The sequence below is a fragment of the Calidris pugnax genome, unplaced genomic scaffold (assembly GCF_001431845.1).
Source record: "Calidris pugnax isolate Ruff unplaced genomic scaffold, ASM143184v1 scaffold273, whole genome shotgun sequence".
Taxonomy (NCBI): domain Eukaryota; kingdom Metazoa; phylum Chordata; class Aves; order Charadriiformes; family Scolopacidae; genus Calidris; species Calidris pugnax.
Genome location: NW_015094508.1, coordinates 4,399,267 through 4,415,486, shown reverse-complemented (window position 1 = coordinate 4,415,486; position 16,220 = coordinate 4,399,267). Strand labels below are relative to the sequence as shown.

The window sequence follows — 16,220 nt, the reverse complement described above, 5'->3', positions numbered from 1 at the left end:
TATAGAATAAAGGCTTATTACACATATACAAGTATATATATGTGTAATATACAATTTATGTGTATATATGTGTAGTATACAACTATGATAAGTAATCTACATTGATTCCTTTTGTTTTTTCATTCTGGATTCTTCCAGTTAAAGTTACTGTTTATATTTCTTATGACACTGTGGATGTCTGCTAAAGTTATGCTTGTAGTGTTTTTTATGGTTGCAGGTTTTTTGATCCATAAATGACCTGTGTACTTGAATGCAACAGATTATGGTCTGGCTTTTACTGGTACCTACTGAACTATTTGCTCTGTTCACTGTGTATAATCACACCATATATAAAGATTCTGGTTTAGTATACATTTTAATCTAAGAAGAGGGGAAAAAAAAAAGCACCAAACCCAAAACTCCATCAAAACAAAAAAAGCCAAGCCAACCCAGGATCCTGTTTCTAAATAGTGAAAGGGTAAAGGAAGAAGAAAGGAGCAAAGTATCATGTGGGTATTTTTGTGCAGAATTCTGCTGAAATCTTTAAAACGTTATTAAGGGATAGCATTGCTCCATTATGAAATTTCACTTTCCTTTTGAAAGCAAGCTATTAATTTAATTTAGCATCTCCCTGAGCTACACGTTCAGTAGAAATGGCTTCATGACATCTAGAGGAAGGATCTAGTACAGGAAATGTTTTCAAATAAAAACTTTGTAATAGCATTAAACATCAGCATCCCAACCTTATGAATAATAAGTTGAACATTAAATTGGACAATTCTGATTACTGAGCAAAGTGCAATGGAAAATTTGTCGCAGAAAACAGTCTCATATTTGAGGTTTCATGTGTTTCCTTTTTTGAAAGCAGAAGATTTCAAGTTATGCTTCTGAAATGTACAATTAGTACAGAACTAGAAGTAGGTAAATAAATATGGATGCAATTCTTAGGTATCCAGATAGTGTGATTTTTTTTTTTGCCCACTTTTCTCCTAATTCTAAACTAGGCTAGAACATGCAGTCCTCTCCCCTTTGATAAAAGTAAGCAAACTTGAATAGTAGTCAGTTTGAAAAGCTAGTGTGTGTAGAGGGAGATGTGAATGTAAAAATGTGATGTGGAAACGTAAGTTATGACAAACATTGTGCATCTTATTTTTTTAGCCAAAAAATAAAAGAATTAAAAATGCTGGGTTTAGCGATGTAAACAGCCTTTAGTTCAATGGCATACACACTTCAGTAAGTGAATCAAAATAAAAACTACTTTTAATCATATTTTCTCCCCATGCTCCTCAGGGAATTTGCTGTTCTCATTCAAAAAAAATTCATCTGTCTTACAGGTTGATTAAAATTAACTTTTTTTAGAACCTAAAAATAGCAAAGCGAATAATACTGTCTGGAATTTAATCAAGCAACCTTGATCAAACAATTAACTCATCCTCTATTAAATCAATATTTGCTGATGCTAATACTGGAGCTAGTTCTAGTAGTTGGAATTACAGCCCCTGATTTTAGTGTCTTTATTATTAGTAATTAGGCTGCTGTCTTTCCCCAGTACTACTTCTCAAAGCTAGTACTTGGCTGACTTGTAGAAACTGGCCTAGGTGATACCTGCGCTACTTGCTCTACATGCTGCTGAAGCTTCTTTATAAGGCTGAAAGCCCTTCCTGTTGGTGTCGTTCCATGGGGGCTGAAACCAGTTCAGGTCGTGTTGCCACAGTCCAGCTTAGAACAACTGTTGTGGAACCACAGCTTAAACAAAACTATTTTTGATCACAGAATCACCATGGTTGGAAGGGACCTCTGAGATCGAGTCCAACCTCAAAACAAAATCCAAACCCAACAACAAAACAAAACCAACAAAAAACACAGCACCCCACCACATCACAGCCACCCACAAACCAATAATCTCGGGCACTAGAGCATGCCCTGAAGAGCCATGTCTACACATTTCTTAAATACCTCTCGGGATGGTGACTCCACCAACCTCCCTGGGCAGGCTGTTCCAGTGCCTGACCACTCTCTCAGTAAAGTAATTCTTCCTAATATCTAATCTAAACCTCCCCTGCTGCAGCTTCATACCATTACCTCTGGTCCTGTCATTATTCCCTTGGGAGAAGAGGCCAGCACCCACCTCTCTACAACCTCCTTTCAGGTAGTTGTAGAGGGCAATGAGGTCTCCCCTCAGCCTCCTCTTCTCCAAACTAGACATGCCCAGTTCCCTCAGCCTCTCCTCATAGGACTTGTTCTCCAGACACCTCACCAACTTGGTGGCTCTCCTCTGGACCCGCTCCAGCACCTCAATGTCCTTCCTGTAGTGAGGGGCCCAGAACTGAACACAGTACTTGAGGTGAGGCCTCAACAGTGCCAAGTACAGATGCACGATGGCTTCCCTACTCCTGCTGGCCATGTTACGTAAACTCTAAAAAAAGCTGGGAGAGTTGTTGCAGTATCAGTATTTTGGAGTTTTCTCAAGATATTACTGCAGTGGTGCTTCTGTGGCAGCTTCAGTTCACAAAAGGTTCTTGTCACCCTAGTACTGTTCTGTCCATCCTCAGCAGCACTTCTACTAGGGCACTTAACTGTGACAAATTAGGAATTAATTTGCTCTGATGTGCTAATGGGACGATGAAGCTCTCTACAAGACCTTTATTTATTCTCTTTTCATTTGTATAATATATTCTTTCCTTCTTGGATCTGATTATGTTCTTTTGGCTGTTAAGTTCTCCCTGAACAATCTCTACTCTATAGGCTGATGTGGTGCTTATTCTTGTTCTGGGAAGGTTTTTCTTTGGCACACTCTCAGGTTTGCAGTAGCATCTCAGTGTTTGTTTTGGTCTTGTATTGTAGCTGATCAGAAATTACTTCATCATTCTTCAGATCCTGAAGGATGTTTAGCTCCAGATCTAGTGTTATGTAATCCAACATATACCTAATCAACATACGTAACGAAGTGGGAGATGTAACAGCGAAATTGCAGTAACATCAAATATTGTTTGATAATGGGATTGCAATGTAAAAATTACTGGACTATCTTCATATTCCCTTCTGACCTTCAAAATTTTTTACATTACTCTTGAATCTATGCTTGTTAGCAAAAACCATTCTGCTCCAAAGTGTGGGTCTGTTATTAGGATTAAAAGATGGATTCTTTTCCCTTAGAAAGATAGGCAATAAAAAAAATTGCTATAATGTAAATTATGGACCTGTTATTTTCATCTACATCCCCCAACCAGCATCAAGGTAAATGGAGGAAATACTCTGAGGAACAGAAGACTATCAGGCTAGTGTGTTATTTGGGAATTTTGCTTTTCATTATTTTGTATGAAAACTAGTAAAACTAGTATGGGAAACAGTGCATTTAGTGGCATGAAATGTAGTGATTGGGAAGGAGAAAAAATTCTGGGATCATAGTTTGTGAACCTGAAAGTGTTGTTTCTTTTCATTTACATGTCATAACTTTGAAAAAAGTTACTACTAAGAAGGATGTCCAACATTATTCATCTAAAAATGCAGGTGCAGTGGTGTTATTTAGCAGTGAATAGGAAAGAGGAAAGGCCACAGGACAATGTGGGTCCCTCACAAAGCTATCAGAAGCTAGTTGGCAAATGCTGATGATAACAATGTTGTCTTTCCAGACATCTTAATACTGCTTGGTTTGGCTACCTGTAGTGTGAGGACTTTTTTGAGATAGCTAGCTTTCTTCCCTGTACTATTGTCTTTATTAGCAGTCATTTAGATCTACAAGGCAGCTGTCTGTTTCTGTTATGTATTTGAAATGAAGTACCAATATATAGCTTTTTAGGGTATTCCAAATGGATAAGCACACATGGAATCTTTAAAAATATTTTTAATTTAAACTATTCTTAAAAGAATTATTATACATTATAGCTAAATTCAGCAGTTCCTAGATGCGTTTTTTTACAGTGGTTAAGAGCCTGTTTTTTTAATAAAACAGTATTATTCTATAGGTCTGCAGCTTCAGGAGGTTTTTTTTGTTATCAGTGGTGTAACTTTACCGTAATAGAACCAGATTAACATAATTCCTTGGTTTAATTGCAGATTGGCAAAAGAAAAAGTTATGTATGAAAAAGAAGCAAAACAGCAAGAAGAAAAGATTGAAAAAATGAAAGCTGAAGCATGTGATGATTATGGAATTAAGAAGCAGGTAAACTATGCCAGAACTGGTTTCACATAATCCTTCTTTGCTTTGATTTAATCGTAGTCATCTTTAAATTAAAAAAAAAAAAAAATCTCCTGTATCTTTTTCATGACTCCTGTTATGTAAATACTAGACTAAAATCCTGTCAGTTGTAAAAGTCATAATAACCATTTGTAGAAACTTCCTTTCCTCCAGAACTGTAGAAATTATAAGGACACTGCATATGTATTACTTAGCACTCGGGGTCAGGATGGCTGTCACTCTCAAACAGTGTGTATGAGGCCATCGTGAACTCTCTTTCTTAGAAATACCAAGAACCTGAAAATAAATGGCCTGGGTGCATTTAGGTAAGCTAAGTGCTTTCTGGTAAGTGCAAATGTTACAGTGAAATTAGAATGCTTTATACTTAAATATGAAGATGAAACATTTCAACTTTTGAGTACACTGGTATCCCTTTGGTAAAATCATAGAGCTGGAGAGGGAAAGCAATGGGTATGCAGCCGCTCGAGTTTGTAACAAAGTCACTGACTAGCAAGGTGCATGCTGTAGTTTCATCTGTTCAAGAGTATGGTTTAGTGTCACTATTGTTACAGTATGATTAAATTTTTCTGGGGAAGTTCCCCACAAAGGACAGTGCTAGCAGACAGTTGGTACATGCCCTTTTGGAAGATGAAAGTGTGTCAAGTTTCCATCTCTATGAAAAAAGGCTTGGGTTTGGGAGATCTATGTTCATTCTTTACAGAAGTGTGGCATGTCTGTGTTTAACGGTGGCCTTTATATTCTTTCAACTAAATATGTTTTAACTATGTTGTTTTCCTCAAGCATTTCCTAGATGTTTTCTCTTAAATCTTCACAGAAACTGACACTGAAAATAAAATTTATTTTCACTTGTTTCAATAGTCTCGTGGCCTTGTGTTATAAAACCTACTGTTCTCCCATCTTCTTTTTTAAACAATGGAAGAATAGATTAAAAAAATCCTCAAATATAACAGACTAATGAAAACAAGCTTGGAGAAGGCCCTTTTAGAGCAAGCTAAAATAACTTTTTTTATAAGTTGATTTCAGTTCATGTGTGCATGTTCTACCTTCCTTTTATTATGTCATGGGAAAGAAATACAAATAAAGAACTTGTGTACAAGTAAAGAATTGCATTTGGAGAGCTGGGCTGTGTCTGCCTCACCACTGACTGAGACTCCAAGGTCCTACAAAATAGTAGTCTCTCTGAAGATCTGCTGGTGCTAACAAGAACTAATGAATGCAATTCCCATTTTTAGTGTCCCCCATTCATCAGATTATTTGACTGCACTGTGGTATTTCTGCAGTGACCTGCAAGATATCATCAAAGTCAAAAACAGCGGAGGCTGTGAACTTCTGCTGTGAAATGAAATGTTACACACTACTTGAAGGTATTCTGAGAAACCAATGACAAAAACCTTCACAGTCTCAATTAATTCAGAAATTGCCTGATCTGCTTTGAAAACAGTCAGTTTCTCCAATGATGTCTTCACATCCTGTTCTTTTAGTGTACTTTGCATTCTGGAAGTTGTTAATATTTTTGATTATGAATAATTTGGAGGCTTAGAAAGAATATGCACATTTTTCATAGGATCAAATCTGTTACTCTAAAAATATTATGTAATACAATAAGAGTTTGCTCAAAAACATGTTTTGGATAGAGTTAATACTTCGAGAAGTTCTTCAGGAAAAATATCTGTAGTTAGACATTTTTAGAATTGCTTTTAGTTAGTTTTTCAGATTAGGAATTACTATTTATTTTAAAATGTGGCTGTAGTCTTTATTTCAGTAATGAAAAGTAACATTTGGGGGATGGAAATGAATTCAATAATTTCACACTAGGAGAATAATTTTAACTATTATTTTAGCTGAGGTGTCACTAAATCAGGTATGTATAAAAAAATAAATGCAGAGTTGGGGAAGGGATGCTTAAAAGCATTGCTTGCTTCTTATTTACTTATTTACTATTCTTATTTAGCTTTCTAGTTACAACTCTGCAGTTCAGAAGTGACTATGGGAAATGTAACTTAAATTTATAATGCCATTCCTACAGCTTATATAGACTTCAGAGGATATGTTTGCTCTGTAAGGAGGGATCAGTCCTTTTGGGTTTGACTCAGTATTCTCCTAACTCCGTGTATAGTGGGGCAGCTTGTGGTTCCTATAGACTCAGGTGATCTCTAGCTGAGGCAGTAACCTACTCGGGTAGTTGGGAGTTATTAGATACCAGCCTTCCCCTGCACTGTTCAGAAAGACTTACTTAATCAGGAGCAGATTCAGTATCAGAGAAACAAAAAAGGACAGTTTGCTCATAATGCTGGTGTGCTCTCACCAAGATTATAATTTGAAGACCCCTTTGTAGGGTGTGAGAAGACGTTGTCGTGGTTGCTCAGGGTAGTTCCTTTCCTCCCATCTGAATATGTAGAGTCCCAAGCATGTTTTATCTCATTGTTATGGTGACCCAGGATAGCTTGCTTCCCCCCTCATCTGCCCGGACCTCTGTACGATCACCATGGAATTTGGACAACAGCATCTGCATTATATCAGTGTGTTCACTAATAACCAAAACAGGACATTGCATATGTATAATATGTTAATCGGCACAAGTTTTATTATCCACCCCTGCAGTGCTTTCCTTTGAGCTTCACCCCTGAGCAGGGTTCTGCTGTGTCAGGTCCCCATTCTGATCAGCGTTGGTGTCCCACTATGCTAACACTGTGCTTTCAGTAAAGCCAGAGCTTTCATTTGCTGAGTCTTGTGTCTTGTCCCTGAGGGATACACACCTGTTTTTCGCATGTAACACCCGTGTATTACCATTGTCCTGGGTGCACACTGTATTTGCACTATTTGCTGTATCTCAACTTGCATACTTCAGCTGAATCTGAGCTGAGGGAGAACTACTTGTGGTAGGTTGTATAACATGGAGAAAGAATCGTGGGCATTATGGGTCAAGGAAGCCCTTCCTTTTCCATCAGTTACAGCTTTTTTTAAAAAAAGATACAAAATATAAACAGCACTTTGCTATCATTCATTTTTTTGCCTATGAAAGACAGATGAGAAGTTTAGAATTTAGGGGAAAGCTAGTAACAATTTATTTGAGCCAAACTGGCAGGAAAAAAAGCACAAATGAAGAACAATACTTGGAAAAAAAAGGGTGTGAAAGAAAGGGTTTTTTTAATACATTTTTATTTCTCAAAATTACACTATCAACAACCATGATCCTGTAATAAAATACTAAATTGAAAACAATCTTACTAAAAACTGAACTATTTTATTTAAAAGAATTACCGGGTTGGTACAACTTAGGAAAAAATATTAAAAGGCTTTTGATGTATTCTACCAGGTGTAAATTCTGCGTATAGTTTCTGTAGAGGGTTATGAAGAACCCTAACTGGTAGCACGAAGTAATACAATTGTACCTCGGTGTGGATTTTTTTGCACCGAAGCCTTATGTTTTACTAGTTTGATGGTTCTCAATATATGAAGACTTTACACAGAGCTTCATAATACTTTACTGTAATGGAAGCTTTTTACACTGTGGTCACTTATGAGTGCAGACTGATGGTAGGAGCCAGTAGTTTTTTCTAGTTGTTGATGTGTCTCGTACATAAATAAACATGCTTCCCCATCTAATGCTTTTACCTTGAGGCTTGTTAATGTGGGAAAAGCCTGAGGTACCTACTCCTTGTTTCCTCTAAGTGGGATTGTAGGTACGCTCTGGAGTTTTTGTTAAGTCAGCATTTTTACTGATAAGTGATAAATTTTCATTTTTTAAAAATAGTTATCCTACAATTCCAAATTACTTCTCATGTAATTTCATTTCCAGATGAAAAAAAATATCCAATGGACTTAACATAGAATTCAGTATCTGCATGCCAAAGTGTACATAACAATACATAAAGTACATCTTGCTAATACACAGTTTTTTGCAAGTGTGAGTGAGAACAGCAATATTTGTCTTGCTTTGTTGAGTTGAAGGTAGAGTATCTCCTGGAACAGCTAAAAATAAATTCTTCTGGAAACAACGCATATTGTCTTGGAAAATTGTTGCGGAAGATGAGACTTCGCTGCTAATCTTGTTACTGGAGTTTTGGCCAAAAGGAACATTGTAATGTTCTGTAACTTTTTAATTTTAAAATATCTATTCAGCATCAAACAAATACACCTTCTAGCTCAGTTGGCTTTTTACATCTTTAGCTCTTTCTACCCTCTACCCAAATCATTCAAATGAAGTTTCAGTCTTCTTACCAGTCACATACAGTAACATTCGATGAAACACAGTTTCACTTCAGTTTGATTATTTTCTTAAGCTGGTTTAGTTTCATTTTTTTTCCTAAGAATAGATGATCTATCCATAATAATCTGAACTCTAGCTGCTTAGGTAGAGAGTCAGTGGAAATGCTAATGAAGGGTCTAATGCTCCCCCTTATGTATTAGGACAGTATCTTTAACAAGTACGATTTGTTTCCTTAAAACATAACAACTTGGAATTCTCTGGACTTAATTCAGAATAATATTCCTAATATACAACTGGTATTAAAAAGTGCTTTCAAACTTCTGGTTTATTGCCTTTCTGGAAGGGGCCAAATGATGGAAAATCATTATTGTGCTCTCCGTTTTCCCATGTGTTTTCCTTTTTACCTAGGCAGGTGTAAATACCTTTTGGATTCCAGGCTTTATGATTAAAGGCACTTTGCAGTATTTGGAATACGTTGGTGTAGCAACATTCCTATGGTAGAAAAGACCTGTCACTGAGATGGGACGTGCTTAATTTCTTTTTCAGCTGGCCTCACTTTTCCTCTGCTCTAGAAGGAGGAAAAAAATCTGACTTGACTTTCCTGACTTCTGTCTATCTAGGGAACCTCCCATGTCTGTTCTACTTCTGATTTTAGCAGAAATATTTTGCCAGGTATTTCACTTCCACAAAACAAAAGGGGGATTCTTCCCAAACCTTCAAGCTTAATCTAAAACATCTCCTAAGCAGCCTGCTACTTTTAGCATAGCATGCATTACAATAAGCATGGATTCAGGATCTATATCTTATCTTAATTACCAACCAAAAAACCCCAACAACAGAAAAAAAACCCCAACCCTCTTAGCCTCTCCTCCAGTTTAACCTCCCTCATAAAAACTTGGAGGAGGGGGCACAGAGAGAAAATTTGGCTACTTGTTCTAACAAGGTTGAACCATCCTTTTGTCAGTGTTTTCTTTACACCACCAAAGAAACCTTTTCATTCAGATGTTTACCACCTCTCACCTGTTTGCAGGGTGACGTTTATATTTGCCTCAACATTTGAGTTGCTGGAAAGAAGTGTGCTGCCTGCTGATTAGATGAAAACTTCATATAATGGATAATTCCGTTATCATCCTCTAAGGTAATTTTAAAGGAGCAACATCTGTAACTCATGGTACAGCGTATTTAATTAAAAACTTTTTAAGTGGAGGACATGGAGTTTTGCTTCTGTCCTCTGGAAAGTATCTCTATTTTTTCTCTTCAAGTCATGTGGTGTTCTCACTGACAAACTGCTTTCCAAAAAGAGCAAAGGAACCTTTCTGCCTTTTATGTCCTGAAGTCATCTGCTTTAGAAGAAACACAGTTAGCCCTGACCTGAGAGGAGCTGCAGAGAAAGCTCATTTGAAATACCGAGGCATTAGATTTAGAGGGTTTTCTCTTCCTTCAGCTTTCATGCTACAAATGGTAGGTGGTTTGTGGTTGATCTGGAGCCATTTCAGTTCTTGGAACACTCAATCACTTCAGAAACAAAGCAATGTTCTCCAGTTTTTCACTACAAGCTTTTCTTTGAGAAATGTTTTGATCAATGCATTTGACAACTCAACCTACAATGGACTGCAGTGTGCTCTACTATCCTGTATTTGTGAACAGCTCAAGCTTCTTTTGGGCCTGCCATGTGAAAATAAAACAAGTTACTTCAAAGGAAGTAGAATTAATAAAACTTGGTTTCCTGCAGTTTTTGTGTATGTTGGGCCTTTTTTCCCCTCTGCATTCACCTTCATGCTGTACCTCCTCCAAGTTTCTGCCTTCCCTATGCCCAGCTTTTTCATACGTCACCTATGCTGTCCTCCGCCCTATAACTCCTTGCCACCATCCTAGCCCAGCATATGGTGTCCTTATATTCCCTGAGTAATTACTTACAGGCTCATAGAATGGTTAAAGTTGGAAGGAACCTTAAAGGTCATCGACCAACCCTCCTGCCATTGGCAGGGACATATCCCACTAGAGCAGGTTGCTCAAGGCCCCATCCAGCCTGGCCTTGAACATCTCCAGGGATGGGACATCCACAGCTTCTCTGGGCAACCTGTTCCAGTGTCTCAACACACTCAGAGTAAAGAATTTCTTGCTAATATCTAACCTAAATCTCCCCTCTTTCAATTTAAAATCATTACCCCTCATCCTATCACTACACTCCCTGATACAGAGTCCCTCCCCATCTCTCCTGTAGGCCCCCTTTCAGTGCTGGAAGGCCATTACAAGGTCTCCCCGGAGCCTTCTCTTCTCCAGGCTGAAAAACTCCAGTTCTCACCCTGTCTTCATATAAAAGGTGCTCCAGTCTCTGATCATTTTCTTTGCCCTCTGCTGGATCTGTTCCAACAGGTCCGTATCCTTCCTGTATTGAGGACTCTGAAGCTGGACACAGTACTCCAGATGGGGTCTCACCAGCGCATAGTAGAGGGGCAGAATCGACCTGCTGGCCATGCTTCTTTTGATGCAGCCCATGATGCAGTGGCTTTCTGGGCTGTCAGCACACACTGCTGGCTCATGTCGAGCTTCTCATCCACGAGCACTCCCAAGTCCTTCTCCTCAGGGCTGCTCTCAATCTGTCTCTGCCTAGCCTGTATTTGTGCCTGGGATTGCTGTGTCCTAGGGGGCCTTCTCTTCTCCAGGCTGAAAAACTCCAGTTCTCACCCTGTCTTCATATAAAAGGTGCTCCAGTCTCTGATCATTTTCTTTGCCCTCTGCTGGATCTGTTCCAACAGGTCCGTATCCTTCCTGTATTGAGGACTCTGAAGCTGGACACAGTACTCCAGATGGGGTCTCACCAGCGCATAGTAGAGGGGCAGAATCGACCTGCTGGCCATGCTTCTTTTGATGCAGCCCATGATGCAGTGGCTTTCTGGGCTGTCAGCACACACTGCTGGCTCATGTCGAGCTTCTCATCCACGAGCACTCCCAAGTCCTTCTCCTCAGGGCTGCTCTCAATCTGTCTCTGCCTAGCCTGTATTTGTGCCTGGGATTGCTGTGTCCTAGGGGGAGGACCCTGCACTTGGCTTGGTTGAACTTCATGAGGTTTGCAGGGGCCCACCTCTCAAGTCTGGCCAGGTCTCTCTAGTTGGTAACAGTACTCCAGATGGGGTCTCACCAGCGCATAGTAGAGGGGCAGAATCGACCTGCTGGCCATGCTTCTTTTGATGCAGCCCATGATGCAGTGGCTTTCTGGGCTGTCAGCACACACTGCTGGCTCATGTCGAGCTTCTCATCCACGAGCACTCCCAAGTCCTTCTCCTCAGGGCTGCTCTCAATCTGTCTCTGCCTAGCCTGTATTTGTGCCTGGGATTGCTGTGTCCTAGGGGGAGGACCCTGCACTTGGCTTGGTTGAACTTCATGAGGTTTGCAGGGGCCCACCTCTCAAGTCTGGCCAGGTCTCTCTAGTTGGTATCCCTTCATAGAATCATATGGGGTTGGAAGGGACCTCTGGAGATCATCTAGTCCAATCCGCCACCCCCGGAGCGGGTCTGCCTACAGCATGTTGCGCAGGAACTTGTCCAGCCGGGTTTTGAAAGTCTCCAGAGAAGGAGATTCCACCACCTCTCTGGGCAGCCTGTTCCAGTGCTCTACCACTCTCACAGTAAAGAAGTTCCTTCTCATGTTTAGGTGGAACTTCTTATACTCAAGTTTGTGCCCGTTTCCTCTTGTCCTGTCACTGGGCACCACTGAGAAAAGACCAGCCCCGTCATTCTGACACCCTCCCTTTAAGTATTTGTACGCATTAGTTAGATCTCCCCTAAGCCTTCTCTTCTCAAGACTAGAAAGACCAAGTCCCTCAGCCTCTTCTCGTATGCTCCAGGCCCCTAATCATCTTTGTGGCCCTTTGCTGTACCCTCTCCAGCAGTTCCCTGTCCTTCTTGAACTGGGGACCCCGGAACTGGACACAGTACTCCAGATGGGGCCTCGCCAGGGCAGAGTAGAGGGGCAGGATGACCTCCCTCGACCTGCTGGCCACGCTCTTCTTGATGCACCCCAGGATGCCATTTGCCTTCTTGGCCACAAGGACACATTGTTGGCTCATGGTCATCCGGTTGTTCACAAGAACTCCCAGGTCTTTTTCCTCAGAGGTGCTCTCCAGCAGGTCAGCCCCGAACCTGTACTGGTGCTTGGGGTTATTTCTCCCCAGGTGCAGCACCCTACACTTGCCCTTGTTAAATTTAATTAGGTTTCTCTTGGCCCAGCTCTCCAGCCTGTCCAGGTCTCACTGGATGGTGGCACAGCCTTCTGGGGTGTCAGCCACCCCTCCTAGTTTTGTGTCATCAGCAAACTTGCTGAGGGTACATTCCATCCCTTTGTCCAGGTCATTGATGAATATACTGAAGAGGACTGGACCCAGTACTGACCCCTGGGGAACACCACTTGTTGCAGACTTCCAGCTGAATTCTGTGCCCCTAGTCTCAACCCTCTGTCTTTTAGCCAGTTTTCAATCCACTTAGCTGTCCATTCATCTAACCCACACTTCCTAGGCTTAGCTATGAGGATGCTGTGGGAGATGGTGTCAAAAGCCTTGCTGAGTCAAGGTAGACAACATCAACCGCCCTCTTCTCATCTATCCAACCAGTCATGCCATCATAGAAAGCTATCAGGTTAGTCTGACATGATTTCCGCTTGGTAAATCCATATTGACTACTTCTGATAGCTTTCTTTTCCTCCATATGCTCTGAGATGACACCCAGGATGAGGTGTTCCATCACCTTTCCAGGGATGGAGGTGAGGCTGACCGGTCTGTAATTTCCCAGGTCCTCCTTCTTGCCCTTTTTGAAGACTGAGATGACACTGGCCTTTCTCCAGTCCTTGGGCACCTTGCCTGTTCTCCAGGACCTCTCAAAGATGATGGAGAGTGGCCCAGCAATGACTTCTCCCAGCTCCCTCAGCACTCTTGGTGTATCCCATCCGGACCCATGGACTTGTGGATATCCAGCCTTCTTAACTGATCTCTGACTTGGTCCTCCTCCACTAGGGGAAGATCTTCCTTAGTCCAGACTTTGATTCATCCGAAGTCCATGGCTCCCGGGGGTTGGCCCGAGCAGTAAAGACTGAGGCAAAGAAGGCATTCAGCAACTCAGCCTTCCCTGCGTCCTCTGTTACCATGGCACCCGACTCATTCAACAGCGGGCCCACATTTTCTTTAGTTTTCTTTTTGTCTCCAATATAATTGAAGAACACCTTCTTGTTGTCTTTGACATCTCTTGCCAATTCCTTCCATTCCCTCCAGTGTGTCAACCGCGCCACACAGCTTGGTGTCGTCGGGAAACTTTATGAGGGTGCACTCAATTCCACTGTCCATATCTCCAACAAAGATATTGAACAGTGCTGGTCCCAGTACCAACCCCTGAGGAACACCACTCATCACTGGCTGCCACTTGGACATTGAGCCGCAACCCTTTTGTTTTCTTTTTGTCTCCAATATAATTGAAGAACACCTTCTTGTTGTCTTTGACATCTCTTGCCAATTCCTTCCATTCCCTCCAGTGTGTCAACCGCGCCACACAGCTTGGTGTCGTCGGGAAACTTTATGAGGGTGCACTCAATTCCACTGTCCATATCTCCAACAAAGATATTGAACAGTGCTGGTCCCAGTACCAACCCCTGAGGAACACCACTCATCACTGGCTGCCACTTGGACATTGAGCCGCAACCCTTTTAGTACAACCATGCAGCCATCTCCTTAGCCACTGGGTGGTCCATCCATCAAATCCATGACTTTCCAATTTTGAGACCAGGATGTCACATGAGACAGCGTCAAACACTTCACATAAGTCCAGGTACATGATATCATGATGACATTGGAGCAGTCCATTCCTGAAGGACTCACGTTAGAGAAGTATGTGGAGGACTGTCTCCTGTGGGAGAGACCCCATGCTGGAGCAGGGAAGAAAGCGAGGAGTTCGTCCCCTGAGGAGGGAGGTGCAGCAGAGACAATATATGTTGGACTGACTGCAACTTCCATTCCCAGTCCACCTGCGCCGCTGTGGGAAGAGGAGGTAGAGAAAATTGGGAGTAAACTTAAGCCTAGGAAGAAGAGAGGGATTGGAGGAAAGCGTTTTAAGGTTTAGGGTCTTCGATTTCTCATCATCCTACTCTTGGTTTGATTGGTAATAAATTAAACAAATTTTGCCAAGTCAACTCTGTCCTGTTTTGCCCGTGACGGTAATTGGTGAGTGATCTCCCTGTCCTTACCTGGACCCACAAGCTTTTCTTTGTATTTCTTCTCCCCTGTTGAGCTGAGGAGGGGAGAGTGATAGAGCAGCTCAGTGAGCACCCAGCATCCTGTCAGGGTTAACCCACCACACCTCCTCAGCTGTTTCTCACAGACTCATGTTTGGCCTTTGTGCTTATTTTGAATTTGTAAAATAATTGTCTGATTTTAGCTATGGTGCCCTTCCACTTAAGCAACTGATCTCTGTGTTTGCATCTCTTCAGCTTTATCTGTCAGTGCAATCTGGAATTTATGGGAAACAGACTGAAGGCTACTGATACTGATGCACACCAGTTCTTTGACATCTGATCCAGTTTACAAAAAGTCCACATCGAGTTTAGTAAATAGGCTAAACACACCCCAACAGTTAGAAAGCTCCATCACATCTGAGCAAACTGCTTTCTTTTGAAAGATGCCAGATGTCTGCTCCCTTAGTAGAAATATCTTCAGTCCTGAAAGATAACTGACTAGAAATGTGGCTGGTTGAGGAGATTTGTTTAACTGGCTGTTTCAGTACACTTAAAGGAAAGGGGACATCATTCTTACTGTAGCCACAATAGTTCTTTTGGTCCTATGTGCAATTATTGACAACATACTCAATTTGCTTCTCCCTGTACATATTTTTGTGCTTTATTGCTTTTGTCTTAATACTGTACTTAGATGCACTTCAGTCAGTCCAGTTTTTTAATACTTCTATTTGGCATTGTAACTCACAGAAACCTTGCAGATATTTAAAAGTTAGATCAGTTTCATGTAATAACTTCCTCTGTGGCCTGCGTAGAATTTAAACTCCTAGAATTCAGTCAGAAAATTTGATAGAATTTTGATAGAATTTGGCGAGCAAACACTTTAAATCCAGTCCTAAAGTTCAGCTAATTATTTGAGCTTTTGACTTTGCTTTATTATATACATTTGAAACAGTAAATAGTCTACCTGGGGTTATTGGCATTAGTTGAAAAAAATATGTTTTATGCAGAAGTTATCAAAGTTTGCATAGGTAGTTTGGTGATTAATAATCTTGGTTCCACCAAATTCCTGTTACAGTCTGTAACTGTTTGCACCTACTGAATATAGTTCTGGGATTTATCATCCTTCTGGTCTTTATTTATTATTGCATAACTGCAGGAAAATTTAAATAAAATTCAGGTAGCCCTTTGGACCTCAGTCAAATTTTGTTATGAACAGAGTGATTGTAGTAGTTCTGTTCTTTTTTTAGAGCAGTCAGGACTACAGCTTACTGATTCTAGATCTATATGCCTTCCCAGATCGCTGACTGAGTGGTATATATCCAGTAAGTTACTACTTTCCATATCATCTACCAGCTTTACAATATACAACTATTTAGCAATACAGATCCAAGGAAGTCATCACTGGATATTCTTACCCCTGTAGGTATTCTTTATGAAACAAATTTGTAGTACATAAAGCAGAAGGCACCATCTCATGCAGGTTATGGCACACCTCACTCTATGGAAGTTACAAACCTTTATTTATTCATTCACTGCTGAGAGGATAGTATGCAGAGTTCCTAGTCTTATTTTTAATCCAGTCCAACACCGAATGCTTAAAAGTGGTAATACCAATGA

The 16,220-nt window shown here is 40.8% G+C and overlaps 1 protein-coding gene across 1 annotated transcript in view; it reads left to right on the top strand.

Annotated features, from left to right (window-relative positions):
- The window catches only part of TBCA (tubulin folding cofactor A), a 36,898-nt gene that overhangs the window by 15,142 nt on the left and 5,536 nt on the right, over positions 1–16,220 (top strand). The window contains exon 2 of the mRNA XM_014965056.1: positions 4,036–4,141. Coding sequence (XP_014820542.1) covers positions 4,036–4,141 — 106 coding nt within the window. The remainder of the gene's footprint in view (positions 1–4,035; positions 4,142–16,220) is intronic.